At 42.2% G+C, this 17409-nt stretch overlaps 1 protein-coding gene across 11 annotated transcripts in view; it reads left to right on the forward strand.

Annotated features, from left to right (window-relative positions):
• The window catches only part of zgc:114120 (uncharacterized protein LOC619267 homolog), a 76973-nt gene that overhangs the window by 27782 nt on the left and 31782 nt on the right, over positions 1–17409 (forward strand). For 9 of the 11 annotated variants that reach the window (XM_046377110.1, XM_046377115.1, XM_046377113.1 and 6 more), the window contains 2 exons: positions 1435–1742; positions 10719–10745. In XM_046377110.1, coding sequence (XP_046233066.1) covers positions 1458–1742; positions 10719–10745 — 312 coding nt within the window. In that variant the 5' untranslated portion in view covers positions 1435–1457. Of the gene's footprint in view, positions 1–1434; positions 1743–3686; positions 4003–10718; positions 10746–17409 lie in introns of those variants that run through there. The other 2 variants (XM_046377121.1, XM_046377114.1) reach the window with 2 other exon arrangements.

Genomic DNA, 17409 nt, shown 5'->3' on the forward strand with positions numbered 1-17409 from the left:
CGAAGCCAATCCGACATAGTGGTCAAACTGCATGATTACAACATCACGTGATACGCATGGACCAGACACTGAAAGAAGGATAGTGACAGTCACAAGTGTTTTTGTATTATACAGTAAGGCCTCTTTTAGCTTCCTTAAACTGTAACTGATCACCTTCACCAAGTCATCAGTGCAATATGTACCACTGGGCACAAGAGGGCAGTAGGTCTGTCCCTCGTGCAAGAAGACATCATTTCCATTTTTGTCACTTCTCCTTGACTGGTTTTGACACATATGTGAGACAGTGTGCTGTCGTATAATAGCAGGAGACGTTGTTTCTTCTTGCCTCAGGGTTCCCAGGACAGTTGCAGTTGTTGGAATAGACAGATGCTGCAGCTGTTTCATGTTTTCATAAGGGCTCTATTTTGCTTGAGGTGTGTTTGTGTTTTTGTGTTGTTCTTGTGTGTGTATGTGTGTGAGTGGAGAACAATAGGACCGTGTGTACGTGTTTAAGGAGAAAACAGTGTTTCTGGGAGACATTAGTATACAGTGCAGGTTGCTCAAGGACATAATCAGTGCATGGACGTTCCTCACATTAACACTCACACTGCTGCTCACTTGTTATGCCTCAAGGTCTAACCTATTAACTACAGAGTGTTTACCATTACAACACGTGTAGTATCCATCTTTTGCCTGTTAACTATAAACTACATTTACTTCACGTGATTGCGGATTGTTAGATTGATTTTCCACCTTTCAGGCAGCTGTCTCTTCTGTTTATTTCGCTATATAAATGAACTTGTATAAACCTGGAATTACTGAAACAACCACTGTAACATCTTAAAAAGCTTTGGCTGAAGGTGTTTTCAAACAATGCTTTATCTGCTGTACATTCTGGAGAAAATCTATGACAAATAAAATAATGATTGAACTATGGATTTTGGTAGAGAGCCATTGTTGAAATATTGTCAAGTTATGAGATCTTTTATAGTTCCTCAATTTTGAGGGGATTTTCCTCTACTATTATTGTCCAGTCAGTGGTTTAAATGAAATGAGTGCAGTGTTTTAATATTATGTTTTGTTGTTTTTACCTATATTTTTGCTGTTTTAATGTTTGTGCATTGATTGCCTTTTCTGAATCAGGGATATTCTTAAGGGCTAACCTCCCTAAGAGAGAGGGCCAGTCTAATGAAGTTTGGGAGCTCTAAACTCCCTGTTTGAATACTCTCTAATTTTAGCTGCTAGAATGAAGTCTCTGCATTTGAAAAATGTAGAAAATTGAAAACATTAAAAAATATATCAGTCTACAGACATGTCGGCTACACTTGAGAGGTGACTGACCATCGAAAACCATTGTACTATTTCATCAAAAAGAGGAAAATAACATTTGAAGTTGTTTCACTGCTCACTCCTTCATTTTCTGCCCCCACACTCTGACAAACCCCCCCGCTGCAGGTCGAGAGAAGAGAAAGGGTCCCATGATCTCTGCCGGCGATGCCGAGTTCCCGCGGGATTACCACACCCTGGCTGCTGGTGGCGGCCGCGGGGCCCGGCGGTTCCCCGACAACACCAACGGGGGGTTCACGTCGTCCTCGCTGGACCGCCGACACAACTCCGTGGCCGCCAAGAGCCTGGAGGCCCTGAACAGCATCCACAAGGCGGACATTGAACGCCAGCGAGACGCCCTTATGGATCTCCAGAAGAACAAGTTCTCCAACAGCCCGGGCAGCATGTCGCACAGCTCTGCTGCTGCTGGGCGACAGGTATGTTTGCAGCGCTAATGAAAAATAACAAACACTGCTTTAATGTTTTACCATGGTAACATGGTGTTGTTAGAACTGCACCAGTGGTGGTTGTTTCACTAAAATCCTTTTTAGTACTGCATATAATAAGAAACATCTCTCACACTGAATTAATTTCCATAAAAACAGACTAAAGGGGGAATTGTTTCCTCGAATCCTCACGAGAGCCAGTAGAGTTACAGGACTCTGCCACACTCCACCTTAGTCATACTGACAGTGTGGTATTATGGTATGTTATTTAAGTTTTTATGCTTGTCTGAAGTGGAAACGTTGTCCTGTCATAAATTACATGTGATAAAGAGTGAAGGAAACAGAGTTGTCAGGTTTGTTTCCAGCGTCTAAATTTCTGATGTGTTAATATAATTTTGCAACATTACAGATGAATGGTGTTGCACAGCAAGAAGCTACAGACTTACTGTGTGTATATACCTGCTGAAAAATATGAATGCATCTTGGATGGGAAACTATCATTAAATTTTGTGATGTTTTAGACCTGCATAGAAGAGAGTTGATAAAAACATGCACTGAAATTAGCTGTTTGTATTCACAAGTATTTAGAATTTCTAAAAAAAAAAAAAAAAAAAAAAAAATCCTCTTAATGCTGTGAAACAGGATATTTTTTGTAAAAAATTGGTAAAATTCTCCCATTAGTGTGTGGGTGTATATATTTTAATGCAGTTCCAGATTTCTATCCAATAAGAGATCTAGAGGAGAGTGCAGCCTGGGGGAGAACTGAGCTCTCTGAGAGCTTTCTGTATCCACATGTGAACATTTTCTTCCTGGGAGATAATAACGGCACATTGGTGGACTCCGAAACCCACACAAGCACATTATGTGGTGAGCTGCCTCTGGGGCTTTCGACACAGACTGTGGAGGCTTTTTTATGAGCGGTTCGCTGGGTCAGTAATGGCCACTTTTTAAGTGGTTATCGTCTGAAAGAGTCAGCAATAGAATATGGAGAAAAGGATTAAAGTGAGGCAGTGAGAAAATGTCAGAATGTGAAACTCACTGCTCCATCATATCTCTTACTTCTCTGCTCCCTTTCATTCTGCTGTCACTCAACACATGCTCAGACTTGATACCTGTGACAGATGGTCAACACAGAACGGCCAGCCTCAGCCTTCCTCTGGGGAGCCTCACATTTGACATGTGGTTAAAGAGATTTCTTTTCTTTCCCAGACTGAGATGATTTCCTGTCTATCTTAGGGAGCTGGAGTCAGGATGTATTTAGCCTATCTTAGCATAAAGATAAAGGAGGAAGGCAGAGGAGACTGTCTGAATTGGCAAAGTGCGCCTGTCAATACAGCTGTATAGTTACCAGCTGACTTGTAACGCTGGTTGTTCTTCCTGCCTCCAGCTGTTATGCTAAGCTAGGCTAACCACATTCTGACTCCAGCCTATTACTTAACACACAGACATGAGACTGACATGAAACGTCTCGCCCCATTCTCAGTAAGAAAATAAGAACTGTTGCTTTAAGTGTGCCCTCTCTATCCCTTCTTATTCCTCCCTCCGCGCCTCCGTCAGCTTCTGTCCATTACATCTCAGTCTCCTCTCTCATCTCCCATCTCACCCATCCAGCTCCTCCTTCCTCTCCACCCACTCTTTGCCCTTTCTTTCTCTGTCTATTTACCCAATCACTACCATCTATATCCTGATGAACAAGGTGGACTCAGAGAGAGGGAGAGAGAGAGAGAGAGAGAGAGAGAGAGAGAGATGGATGGATGGATGGATGGATGGATGTATGTGTGGAGAAACAGGTGGAGTCTGCTGTCGTCATGGCAACCTGCCGTTTCCCATATAAGGCAATTGAGTGATATCATATGGTTGGCACTGCCTGGGCTTTGGAGGGAGGCACACGCTGTACTGAGTGAGAGGCAACAGCAGCAGGAGAGAGAACTAGCGACAAGAGGAGCGACAGTGAAGAAAGGAGGGAGGGGTTTTTTATCGTTTATGTCAGCAGGGACGAGGGGCGAGAGAGACACAGAGAGAGAGACAGAGAGAGAGAGAGGACAGGAGGAGGAGGAGGGGCAGGAAGAGACGCTAACTGCCTCTTAGGCGCTACTACGGGTACCAGCGAGGGGGACTCTGGCAGATCCTCAGGGCGCGGGAAAGACACAGAGCCGCAGTGAAAAAAAATGGAGAGGGGGGAGGAGGAAGAGGGAGGCGTGTGGAGCGGGAGGATGCGCCAGGCGGCCGATGTGCTCATTAAGTAGCAACGGTAACTCTCTCTAACCCCATCCTTGCATCCTCAGCTGAGATGTTTCCTCTGTGGTGCTGCCGCGACTGTGTGATGCTTCTGTTGCTGCATGAATGATGATGGAGTGATGTAAAGTACAGGAGCGTGTGTGTGTTTGTGACTTCTGTGTGGAGGAATGTGTGTGTGTGAAGATAGGTAGACCTGATGGGCACACAACTCATTTCCTCCTTGTTTTGAGGGGAGGGTCCTTATGCTCCCAAGCAGGCAGGTGTTGCACCAGGTGTGTCTGTGCTGCTGCAGTCATGTGTGTACATGTGTGTATGTGAATGCACGTGTGCAGAAGAAAAAAAAGCAGGACTGGGTGTGTGTAAGCGCAGAGGGTTAGGGTTAGTGTGTATCAGTGTACGACTGAGTGCACATGTGTTTGTGTGTCTGTGTGTGTGTGTGTGTTTGTGCTGGAGAGGAAGCAAGGCGGACTGTGGGTGAGGTGGAGGGAGAGGGTGGGTACAAAAATGGCTACTTGGCATGCAGGTCAGGCATGCATGTCTCTCTGCTCATCCCTCTTGTTCTTTTCTGTCTTTCTCCCCTCATCTCTCTAAGCTCTGTCTGTCTCTGTGCATATGAGCACCTTGGGATTTCAGCTCAAGTGATTGAGAAATATTGCAGGCAGTAATCACTGAGTCACGGTGCATAGGGGGCCTGTTTGTGTTAGATGAGACAGGTTTTATGTTCCAAAAAATGTCCGCTTGTTGGTGCATTAAATTATTTGTGGAGTGACTTGGCGGTAGATTTTTGCCGTTCCAGTTTAAGGTGAATAAACCAGGAAAGGGGGTGACTGAGCAGTGCGTAGTTCTGTGTGGATGGTAAGATATATTGGTGATTATAACACAATGGATCCTTGACTTTATATTTATCAGCAGTTTGTTTCTGTCACAATAATTCTGACAGGCACATCTGAGAAAGCCATAGTATTAACACCTTTTTGACAGTTGTTAAGTAACAAAAAAGACGCCGCCACATGGAAGCATTAAGTCAGCTGGAGGTTGACGTACAGAGCGAATCACAGTGAAGTCAAGCTAACAAGAAAAGAATACAACTGGGGGCTGATTTGCATTGCGGAGGAGACAAGACACACAGAGCTCTCGCCTGTTCCCAGAAAGCCGTCAGTTGGTTCTGTTGCGGTCTGATCGGTTTAATGGCAGCATTGATGACCGTCACCAGCTTGGCCTTGTGTTTTACTGTTCAGATGACATGTGCATCCATCGTATTATGACCTTATATTAAGCCTCTGAATGAGAGACGTGCTGGCTTGTGTGGAATGTATGGAGTCATCTTGAGCAGATGAAGTGAATAACTTGCACACATTTCTTAAAAATGTCTGAACATCATTAGACAAAAAGTAAACCGTTACTGCATCATCTCTAAGTACTTACAGTTGTTTCAGTCCTGTTTAGAGCACATCATCTCGCCTTTTGTCTTACTGCTGTAAAGCTCAGGTGCACTTTGTTGACACCAAGCCTGGAGAGCAGTCAAATGGTTCCCACATGAATCCTCTTCAGTCGCATCACTGTGTTCTCTGCATATTTGTATTTACGTCAGAAGACACAAAAGCAGAGAGGGAAAAGCAACAAAATGGTGGCACAGTGTAATATTCATCCTTCTGTCTTAACCTTAACCTTTCTGAGGCCAGTCCTTTCTTAAATGTCTTTCTTTTGGCCTTTCTCTGCACGATTAGCAGAAATTCCTGGATCATAGACCTGATAGTTATTGTAAGGTGATGATCTGATACATACCCTGAATCTTTAGAAGGACACGGCACAAAAAAGTTTTTCTCTACATAAGTGCCTTCAAAGGCCAGAGGGCTCATATTTATCTTCATGTAATTTATAAAAAGTGTGAAGAGATGAAAGTTCTTTACATTCCAATTCTTCCTTCATTTTCATTTATGAAAGTTTTCCCATGTTGACATTTTTTAAGTTTAAGACATACAGCAACAAATTTCAAGACTTAAATGGCTGATGCCAACGTGTTCAGTCAAGCAGATTCACTAAATTAACAGAGACTTTTTACTAAATATTATTGCATCAATTTCTATTTCTGTGCACCGATTTACAGCATATGGAAAATTTAGGACAGAAAGGATAAAACATCATTTGCACAAGTTAGCCATGTAGCATTAAAATGTTCGATTAAATGTGCGAAACGAAGCCTCGTGGTTTTGTTTGGTTGCGGCTGACTGAGGCCGGGTGGCATCAGATCGGGTTGGGCTGTTTTGGTCACCAGGCTTGGACAAAGGCCTACAAACCACACAGAGCTCTGAAATCTGGGTCAGAGCAGCCCACAGGCCTGTCGCTCTTTCTTTCCTTCCCCAACCCTCTTCCTTCTATCCAGCTTCCTTCACTCTATATTCAAGAATAAAGTGAGACAGATTTCCAAAGTTGCTGCTGAGATTTGAGGTGAGAGCTGGGAAAATATTTGGACTCCAGGCAGTTCCCAGAACAGCTGCTCAAACATGAATTAAGTTCCACCCACACCTAAGTTTAATTATTGAGGGAGTTAGTTTTTCAAACGCACTCACAGCATATGTGATAGAATTTAGACTCCCAGAAAATCTCCACACTTTTTTTGCTGCAGAACTTAAAGACATGACTTGAAAAGATATGAAAAGATTCAGCAATTAAGGGGGTTGCACGATCGCAGCCCGCACAAAGTTTAGACTTTGGCTGGCGATTTGCGATATGCTAAGCATTAGCTGCCAACTGGGCTACAAAGAACCCTGTGACATTTAGCTGTTATTTCCTGTGTCGTTTTGCCTCGTGTAGCGATGCAGAATTGGTCGGACTGCGCTGTGGCTGCTGCCTGAAGTTGTTGATGGGTCAGTCAATATTTCAAAGAACAAATTAGAAATGCTTAAAACCGATGCTGTGTCCCGAGTTAATAACAATAGATTTATTTCTATAAGGATGAAGAAATGTTGTGTGACTTGACATGACACTCATTGGCTTCATAATCCTTCAGGGATGTTAGGAATTTGAAAATGCTATCGACAGTACATTTGAAGGAATTAATGTTACATACATACCAGGAGCGATTCCATTTGTCCAGGAGCTTATCAATATTTAAGTACTGACCAATCAAGACCAGGTACCAGACCTTGATGTCCATCCATATGCGAAAGTTTAAGTCTGTCTGCACACTCTCACTTTCCTTTAAATTACTGCAAATGTTTTGTTGTAACAGATATTTCTGAATTTGTGGACTTTGTTGTAGACATGACAACTGAAGAGGTGCTGAGTGAGAAGACAAATATCACACACAACGCACTGTGAACGTGTTGGGAAGAGCTTAGTGGCATTTAAGATGGGAGCAGTTAGAGCAGGTGTATTCTTTCAACATTTTGATTTCCATATGATGTCCTGTGACGTTTAGCTAAAGTTTTTCAACAGAAAGAATCAAAGTTGAATCACTCTCTGTAAAAGTGATGAGTCATGGTCTCTCTTTGTAATAGTCTCACCACAGTCAAAGTAGTTGGGAACTTAAATTAGCTGTTGTTTGATATGTTAAATACTTTCACTGTTCCCCCAAACACTTAGCCTAATGAAAGCTTCCCAGTGTTTAAAAGACACCATACTCATGTTCTGAGTTATTAAATTATGAATTCACAATCACAATATAATGGTATCATAAATAGATGGAAATGACGTATTAATAATGTAAAGGCACTGTGCCAGTAGAAATGATTCCTGTGCCTCTGAGCAGGACACAGTACACAGTATAATTGCAGAATGCAGCTTGTTCTTCATGTGTAGGTGCTTGTTAAACATGGCTGCTCTGCAGTGATAAAAACTGTGTGCCTCTGTTGGTATTAACACAGTGCACATGTACTCCATCAGAAGTCTCTCCAGCTGCGGTCAGAAACGGGCGTCGCTTCACATGATGCTTCAGAGGAAAGGAAGTCCCATTCGTATTAAAACTCATATCTTCATTTCCTCTCTCCTCGCATGGCGTCCTTGTATCTTATGGTGCGGTCATTTGTACTCGGAAATCGTTTTCAGAGTTCTGAAACCGGAAGTGACAAATGGAACGCCCCCAGATGTAGAAATACCAAGTCACCAACTCTGTGGACCTCAGAGGGCACAGAGTTTGCAAACCAAGATGGCTGCCCAGAGCATCGGCTGTAGTAAAAGCTGTAGTTTTTCGCATTTTTTTTGTTTTTTAGCGCTTTGGTCTTTTTTTTGTGTCCAGTTTAGCAAGTCTTGTACAGAAGTACAAGTACACAATACTGTCTTACTTTTGCCTGTAGGCATATGGTTATGCTCTCCTTTTGTGTGAAATGCCGCGTAATGTGTTGTTTATTAACTGACACTGCTAACTTGCCTTGCAACCAGATGATGTCGCTATAGCAACAGTGGTTGACTAACGTTAGTTCCCTGAGATTGCACGCAGAGACACAAGTGAGGGACACATGGATGCAATTTAAGGGAATTGGTATTTAGCCTGATATAATGCAGTTAGTTCACAGAAACACTGAATGGTCTTAATTTTATTTATTTGTTTAATTTTATTTACTTTATTAATCCAAGCTGGAAAATGATTTCTCTGCACTTAACCCATCACTGATTGAAACACACACACATGCAACATGCAGTGAAACACACAGGAGCAGTGGGCTGCCACTGTCAGGCGCCCGTTGAGCAATTTGGGTGTTAAGTGCTTTGTTCAAACGCACATCAGCCTAATGGAGGAGGGGAGCATTATTAATCACTCCACAACACCCAAATTTTTCCTGCCAGTCCGAGGGGAATGGAACTGGCAACCCTGCAGTCACAAGCCGCTTCTTACCATGGTAAATAAACTGTCCACAGGTATTTGAGATATTCTTCTAAATCACATCAGGACTTGAAAAGAGACTCTAAATGTGGAGACCTTGTGTTAAGATCAGTTTTCAATGCCTTTGAATCCCTCAGAAAATAGTGTAAATAAGATTTAGACAAAATACCTTTCGTTCAGGAGAAAATGAGTGGGCTGCATACCAACCGTGACCAAATGTGAACATGAAAATGCAGCTTGGCCAAAGGTATGGGGACATCAGTCAGCTGCTACATACTGGAACAATTCACTCGAGGAGCAAAATGTTCAGCTCTGTATTGATCCTGGCAGGGATTAAAGGTGAAAAGGTCTGGCTGGTTATCGTGTTCCAGTTCCCAGAGGTGCCGGACTGGGTCAAGGTCAGGGCTCTGTGAAGGGCACTCCAGGGCTTCTGTATGGATCTGACTTTGCAGTGTTGGAACAGTAAAGATTGTATCCCCCTTTATCCAAAACATCATTGTGCTGTGTGCTTGAGCATTAAGACTTCTCTTCACTGTTGGCGATCATTACTCTCCCCTGTCTTTTAGCCTGCTGCCAGAGTCCATAATCGATTCTGTAAACTCAGGGAATGTGTCAAAAGAGCTTCAGTATGCCACTGATGGGTGTATTCAAACTGCAAGAATTTATCAGCAGTTAATTGATGCAGATAACTACATAACAAAATCATTCCAGTCACGATCTAACTAGGAGAAGCTGCCCCATTTTGGTTGAGGCTGATCACCCTTCCAGCAGGGTGTTCCTGAGAGTTTCTTTCAGTGAATCTTCTCTCAATAAATAAATGTTTGTAAGGGTTTAAGATAAATATGTGTGGGAATATTCTAGATTTTTCTTATTCCTTTTTTCCTTGAAAAGACAAAAACCACTAAGAAGTATTCTGTGTGTGCCAGAGCCTGATGTGTCTTCTTGTGTGTGTTCATTATGCATGAACACACACACTGTAGTTTGTTTTGACGCAGACCCACACACGCTGTCCTGCTGTAACAAGTACTCACTAGAGCACCAAATGTGGATTAGTCCACAGCTGAAAATAGTCCCCAGTAAATGAACTGTTTCCTTCCTTTTGAGTAACGGTTGTTAAACACAGGACAACGTAAGCGTGTGGATGGCCTTGTCCGTTGTATTTGACTATAAAGTGTAATTTAACTGGTAAACATATTTATTATTTTTGAATCAACTGATTGTCATGGATGAGCACACCTCGGCTGCTGTATCTCAAATGATCAGGAGGACGGTGACCGGGATGTTTGCTCCTTCCCAGAGAAAATAAAAATGGCAGCTTCCTAATCCAGTGTGGGTGCATTGCTTTAATCCTGCTCCTGGGTCCACGCCAGCCAACTCTGCACCCAGGGAGAGTGAGGGCGAGAATTTAGGAGCTGCCTGGGCCTACATCATTAGTGCATGTGAAGTCACTGTAAACATTTGATTAATTGCTGAGAGGCAATTACAAGCAATTAAAGTCCTATTATGATGGCAGTGAAGGACAACGCAAGTCAGTCTGGCTATCATCACAATAATTAGTCCATCATTTTCTCACAGGCCTAATGTACACTAAATGTTCACTGGTTTGTTTGCTTAGGCTTTACTGTAATTTGTGGTCATTTTAAGCAAAGTGGTGGAGACATTTTGTGGCATTGACTGCATAAAAATGATTTAGCTCTAAACCCCTTAAAGTTTATTATTCACGCTTTGTGGTATCAGTTGAATATTTCCACATGGGAACTGAGTGAAAAACATTTTGTTCTTACTTCTGCTTGACGTTTTGTCCTGCTGCGTTTTGAGAAAATGTCTCACACTTTATCCTCTTCTCTCTTTTACCCTCCTTGTCTCTTTTCTGTTTCCTTTGCTCTGCCCCCCCCCCCCCCCCCCAGCAACAACCAAACTACTGGAGCTTCAAGGTCAGTGCCAATATTGTGTTTGTGTTTCAGTGTAAATCTGTGCCTCAGTGTGGATTTGTCTGTAATAGGATAAGTTTCCACTGTGTCTTTGCATGCCTGCTTGCCTTTTCTCCATCACATTTAGTGTTGGTCACATGTCGGCACACACTTCTGTTTGTAACTGAAATTTTCCGTCTCAGGAAGTGATCGGGATTCTTGACTAGAAGTATAACCATGACCTGGATGAATGAGAATATTCACAGGCTTATGACTAGAAGTAGAGCTTGGTGGTGGTTGGTGGGAGAAAACCCTTCTTAGGTCTCGTGTGCATGTTACTTGTCACTCGGGACTGCCACTTTCTAGTGATTGTAGCCAATTATAGTATGGTTAGTGCAATTTTCAAAAAAAGGTGAAACCGTCCAGCAGCTGTGTGAAGAGTGGTCTAGTTTAGCCAGAAAGCAGCTGGTTGGAGCTTAGATTCCTGCTCCTGCTTCCAAATTTCTCTCTCTGAAGGCATTATTCAGAGCTATCATAGCCTGTGGACGGCTGCCCACACCTGCAGTGCTTACAGTCATTCAGAGAGGTCTGCTGTTGTGCTCGTCGACTTGGTTGTAAAAAGACACTAAGCCAACCAGAGCCTTGTAGGTGGGATTTAGAGGGGGAAGGTCATTTTCCTGTGCCAGCACAACAACAACAACAGAGAAATGTAACAAAAATGAGAGCAAGCACGGATGAGATCGATCCCTGCTGGCAACATGGTAGTCAGTTGGTCTCACAGTTAGTCCACCTCCTTGGTCCAGACTGAAATAACTCAACATGTCACCGTGAGGTTGGACTTTGAGGTGAAACGTCTCCACAGCAGTGGATTGATAGCTATGAAAATTTTTCCATCCAGTCCCTCTCATGATGAATTGTGACAGCATAAGATTTTTCTTGTTGTAGGCTAGAGTTGCACCTCATGTGCCTCGCTTGCATGTTTGACTGCTTTCAGCCCTCGAGCCAGTTACAGCTGGGTTATTATTCGATTAGCTGAAGGAGAGCTTCTGAGCAGTCCCGAGTGTAGCAATGGAGGCAGCTGTGAAAGTGCTCTGTGTGTCAGCGGTGAAAGATTATCCATGCCCTGTTATTTTTTCAGGTGATATTAATGTAATCTGCACTGTATTACACTCTTTACCTAGCAACAGAGAATATGAAAGATGAGATTTGCTGGCATGAGGAAAAAATAAAAAATGTGCCAACTTTGAGCCCACGCTGTTACAAACACATGGTTTGCCTCCAGGATTTTTGCACCATTCGGTCGCCTCTGAACGTGTGCCCACATTCAATTTTGCTGTCAAAACGACATTATTTTTTAAATTTATTTATTTATTTTTTACCAAGCCCTGGCAAGTTTGGCCTGTAAATAACGCGGAATGTGAAATGCACAAGTTCATCTGAAAATGGAGCCGTTAGTGGTCTTATTAGTTTGTAGCTATGGCCTACTGGTTTCACGTTTCTGCACTGGGGAGCTTGATTCTCATGATGTGAAAGTAGTAATGCAAACAGGAATTATGGAGTGAGTTCACATCAGAAGTCCATACTGTCTGTCTCACCAAGCCATAGTCATGACAGAAATGGTTGATTGTGTGCTCTGCGGTTTTTAAATGATTTTTAAATGTTTAAATGTTTTTAATTAATTTTTTTATTATTAGTTTATTATCTCAAACACTGAATGAATGAGTACGTTTATCATTATGGAAAGTCTACTCTTTAAATTCCAATGCTAACAACATGCACAAATACAGTAATTTTTTTTTCCCTCTCAGCTTGACAAGCTAATGCAACTCTGTGGAGAGCAACAAAAGGCAATAATGCATCATTAGTTCCACCTCAGTCTAGAATACATTATGCTCATTGAGCAGACCCTTTTTGACCCTTACTTCAGTGTAGCCTGAGGAGGATTATGCCGCTGTGCATATGCTAACCTAAGCACTTACTGCAGCTTACAGCATCTTAACCATAAAATTACTTGACTTTCTGAGAGTCTCTTCACGTACTGATTGCTGATCCAGCAAATAAAATCTCTTAAATGGAACAGTGGAAATGCTGCTGCTTTAGAGGTAAATGACATATGAATATTTTTTTAGATGTTTTACAATATAAACTGTTAAAATGGTAAAGGTTAAAATTCCAAGTCTTGTAAAAAGACCAAAATCAACAATTAATGGAGCCTTCTCACAGTGATTGTGTGCCTGTGCCAACTTTTAAATTCATATATTGGTTTGTGCTGTCGACGTGGTTATATGCTGCTTCATTACCATGAACACACACGGTGTAGGTTTTAGGTGTGCACCTCTCTTTACAAGGTTAATTGCTTCACAATTGATGCAAGCAAGCATTTCAACAAGCCAAGTAAAAGTGTTGTAGGTATGAGCAGATAAATCAACACTAATAAATAGAAAAATATGCCTTGAAATCAACAAAGCACATTGAATTTGTCAATGCAGTGCAAAGCAGTGATAACAGTGGTGACGGTAAAGTACAGTGTTACCAGCCTCCAGATGAAAAACATTATTTTTGTTTTGTGTGGTGTGTTGCTCTCCATTGTGAACAGCAGCTCACTCACTACATCTTCCTGTTTAGCTCGTGGCAACCACACATGCTGGCTGTTTTTCCGATCTGCCCCTGTTTGTTGCTGGTCTGAAGCTCATTCAGGATTGGTTATCGCTCCCCTTCCTCTCAGGGAGTCGGGGGAGTCTCGTCTCCTCTTCTGATGCAATAGAAACCCCTGCAGCAGTGCACTGCTGTGCTCATGTGTGCGAGGGTGTATGTATGTGTTTAATAGCCCCCCACTGCTCCTCTTTGATGTTTCATTGGTTTGCCAGCTCACTAAATGCATGGGTGATACTCCCACAGCAAAAACACATCATAGATTAGCAAACAGTTATCCTAAATGCAAGCATACACATCTTCATGCTGGCATGGCCTTGCAGTGGTCATGGGAACTCTAATTATGGATGAAGTGTGCACGTATTATCCGCACATTTCAAGACTCCCTCTTGCATGTTTCCCCCCACATCCTCAAACGCAGAGGAGGCAGAGGAGGAACGTCGGCTTGTCTGTAGGGGTGAACATGGATTCAGATGCAAGCCTGCTGCTGCTTCTGACTCTGTCAGAAACACAACGGAGCAGAGAGCTGCATAATTCTCTCCTTTTCATTGCTCACAGCCTCACTTATACAAATATTAATGCTCCATTTTGTGCCTCTTGTCTGTCTGTCTGCTGTGGCCAAAGCAATCACAAGCTATTGTCTTCTGCCTTCGCTTCGCTGTTGAATTTGTACGGATGTACCACACAGTGGGCTCAGACAGGGAAAGTGGATCCTATTGAAGCTGTCACCAGTATTCCAATTATTCATCAGCCATCTTCATTTCCGAGGGAATTATTACGGAGTCTATTGCTTGTGGGATTTTTCTTCTGCTTGTTAAAGTAACCATAGAGACACAGCAGATGAAATAGTTAATTAAAAAGAAAAATCATTCCTGTGTCCTCAGAAAGTTTTATGATACCCTTCAAAGAACAATACATCGCTGCTTTATTACTTATATTACTTAAGATAGCCAGGAAGAGTTTCTTCTGCTCAAGTGTTAAGAAAATTGGAATATTAAAAGAAATGTTCATGTTCTTTCTGAAAAAGAGAATGATGGAGTTAAAAGTTGTATGGATGACCTGAAGCTTCTACTACAGCTGTAAGTCATCGTCCTGTTGAAACAGCCGCTTCGGTTTTACTAACCCCCACCAACCACAGCCATGATTTCCCAGAGCCTAAAGCGACATCTTCAGGTTGCTTCTTTTGTTTAACCAGCAGTCCAGAACCCAAACACTCTTCATTTACCATCATAAATGACAAAGAAAAGCAGCAAATTGTGACATTTTCTTCTTTCAGTTGACCATTTAGTTATTAAACTAAGCTCTAGGACAGAGTCATCTACAAACATCAACATTTTAATGTTTTTTTAAAGGCTTTATGTCACACCAGGGACTATGGAAGCTTTGCATGGCACTCATCTGTGCCTCACGTGTCTCGTATACAGAATGGTGACCAGGGCATCTTCTGAACAGAGAGTCATCCCTAGACTACATCTGCCATATTTGTCCCAGCGAGCTAGCTCAACTCGAACCCATTCAGACAACGCCTTTGTTGCCCTCGTGCTGTTTGGCTGTTGATATGATGCTCGGTGGAAAATCGCTATTCCCCAATCAGACTGAGAGAAAAGCGTGAGTGTTTTCCTCCACTAAAAAGCTTAGAACTGCTGCAGTGTTCCCTGACTGGCACTGCGCTGAGGCACGTGGCCAGAATCACTTATTGACACTTCACTGCCATCTGCCAAGACTGCAAGGTTTGCTTAGCGGGCTGCGCGGTAATACGGCTGAACTTGGTGGAAAGCAGTAACAGGATGAAAAGTTCCCACTAGATTTTATGTGTGAGACAATTACCTTTCACTGTTGGAAGCACATCTGTAGTAATACGAAGACAAAATGGGAATGAATGGCCTGTTTACAATGTAGACTTGAGTCACTGTGTGGTTCACAGGGTTGTTTGTTGTTTATTTAATGAATACAGTAAAAATCAGGAGGTCACATGGGTCACACACATCCTGTCTGGAGATGGCAAGGTCACACCCAGACTCCAATTATTGTACAAAAAGTGAAACACCTTGGATCAACCCTGACTGGTTCAGCAGGGAATATCCGGGCAGGGAACAAGAGGTTCCCTCCTCTCACTTAAAAACAAGTGCCCTTGAGCAAGGCAATTAACCTCCAGCTGCTCGTGTGGAGCAGCTCTGTGGGAAATGGAACAGGACTGCTCGTCTCCTTTACCTGCCTCTCCTCGCCTCTGTAATAGCATCTGTGTAAATGCCAATTCATTTGATTTTAACAGCACAGATTGTCTGACTGCTAGAGATTTAGAAGCTATCTCGGTTATAAGTCCCACTGGAAAGGAATGCGGCCCTAATGCCCATGAAATCTCAGAGTTCGGCAGCTGTGCACAGCTGTAACATGGCCCTCTACAAACAGCTGCCTCATCAGTCAAGACCCTGTGTATTGTCTGGTGGGAAATGTGGGACGGACCAGCCACCATCACTGCTTGAATTATAACTGTTAGCAGAAGACGAGTCAGGACGTTCGTTTTTAAGGTATAAAAGCAACAGGAGGAGCTGTGGTTTAACATAAACAGAAGATGTCTTATGACAGAGTGTCAAGGAGCAGAGCTAATGAAGCCGAATGAAGAGTCAGCGATGATGCTCTTTCCTGCTCAACAAGATGCTGGGGGCAGAGGTAGGGTCAACTGTACATAATGGAATATATTCAAGGACATCTACCACTGCTCTCTGTTGGGTTCAGTTAGAGGTTGCTCATGATAGAAATTGTTTCTTAGCTTACATAGTTATGTTAACAACATCACCAAGTTTTGTTTTTTTTTTTGTGGTCACAGCATGTGGTTAAGGACTTGTCTTTTAAGACTTTGTCTCAACTTTCTTTTTGTTTTTGTTGTTTCTGTTCTCACAGACTCGACTCTATAAGTGTAAAGTACAAAATCAAACATTTTTTCTCCCCTTCAGATATTTTTCTCTTTTCTTCTGATGAAACTTTTCATCTAGTCTCTCCATGAACAAATATATATTCCCTTTGTTTGCCGAAAAGTATTTCACAGGCAAATAAATGCGTTCTTCTTTACTGTGATGTTACTTACAGCAGTGTTTCCCATCCAAAGTTTCTTGGAACGATAAGCTCAACTAATTTGTGTGTTGGCCTTTTTCTCCACAGCTGCAACACCTGAACACCGCATATCTCTCAAATAAACAGAAAAATCAATAGATAACAAGTAATGAGAGAGTTATTGAAAATGTTTTTGAGATAACTAATGATACATTGTTGAAATTGTTAGCTCAGTGCAATGGACAGTTAAAACAGTCATTTACTAGTCACTAATAGTCATCAGTTCAAAAATGTTTGAAAGAAATGTAAGTAAAACTATGAGGTATCATCAGCTATCGAGTTGGTTAAAGGATGATAAATTCTTTTTGATCAGTAAGTAGTTAAAAAATATGGGATGAACTTCAATCACAAGCCTTCAAAGTACTTCCTTTATTCGACCAACAGTCCAAAACCCAAAGAGATACAATTTACGAAGATAAAACACAAAGAGGCAGCTGCTTGATGAATGACTTAAATGATTAATCAATATTTTTTTTTGTTTAATGCACCAATTGATCCACTGTTGATTTCATATTTCATTACCTCCACTTGTCATTCACCAGCCCTTCACACAACGTGTCCACACTTCAGTGGCTGCCTCTCAGTCGTGAAGCGCCAGATGTTTAGAAGCTGTCCGACATTTCCTCAGACAATAACAAAGCTCATCTGATACAGCAAAACAATGACGTACTTCAGCCAGGTTTTCCTCAGTCTCACATTAAAACTGCAGCTTTGTTGGCTTAAAGTTGTGATTATCAACAGTCCAGCAGCAGCTCGGTCAGGCTGGATTATACAGAATTCAGTGCTCGGTGTGTTTGGGCTGATGTACAGCCAGCTGTTTGTTGACTGTTAAGGACACAAAAATGACCAAGTGACTAAAACCTGTTTTAGTTAGACTAGTTGGTGTTTATTTCAGTTATATCAAATGTCATGCACAAAACATGTT

This window comes from Scatophagus argus, chromosome 21 (genome assembly GCF_020382885.2).
Source record: "Scatophagus argus isolate fScaArg1 chromosome 21, fScaArg1.pri, whole genome shotgun sequence".
Taxonomy (NCBI): domain Eukaryota; kingdom Metazoa; phylum Chordata; class Actinopteri; family Scatophagidae; genus Scatophagus; species Scatophagus argus.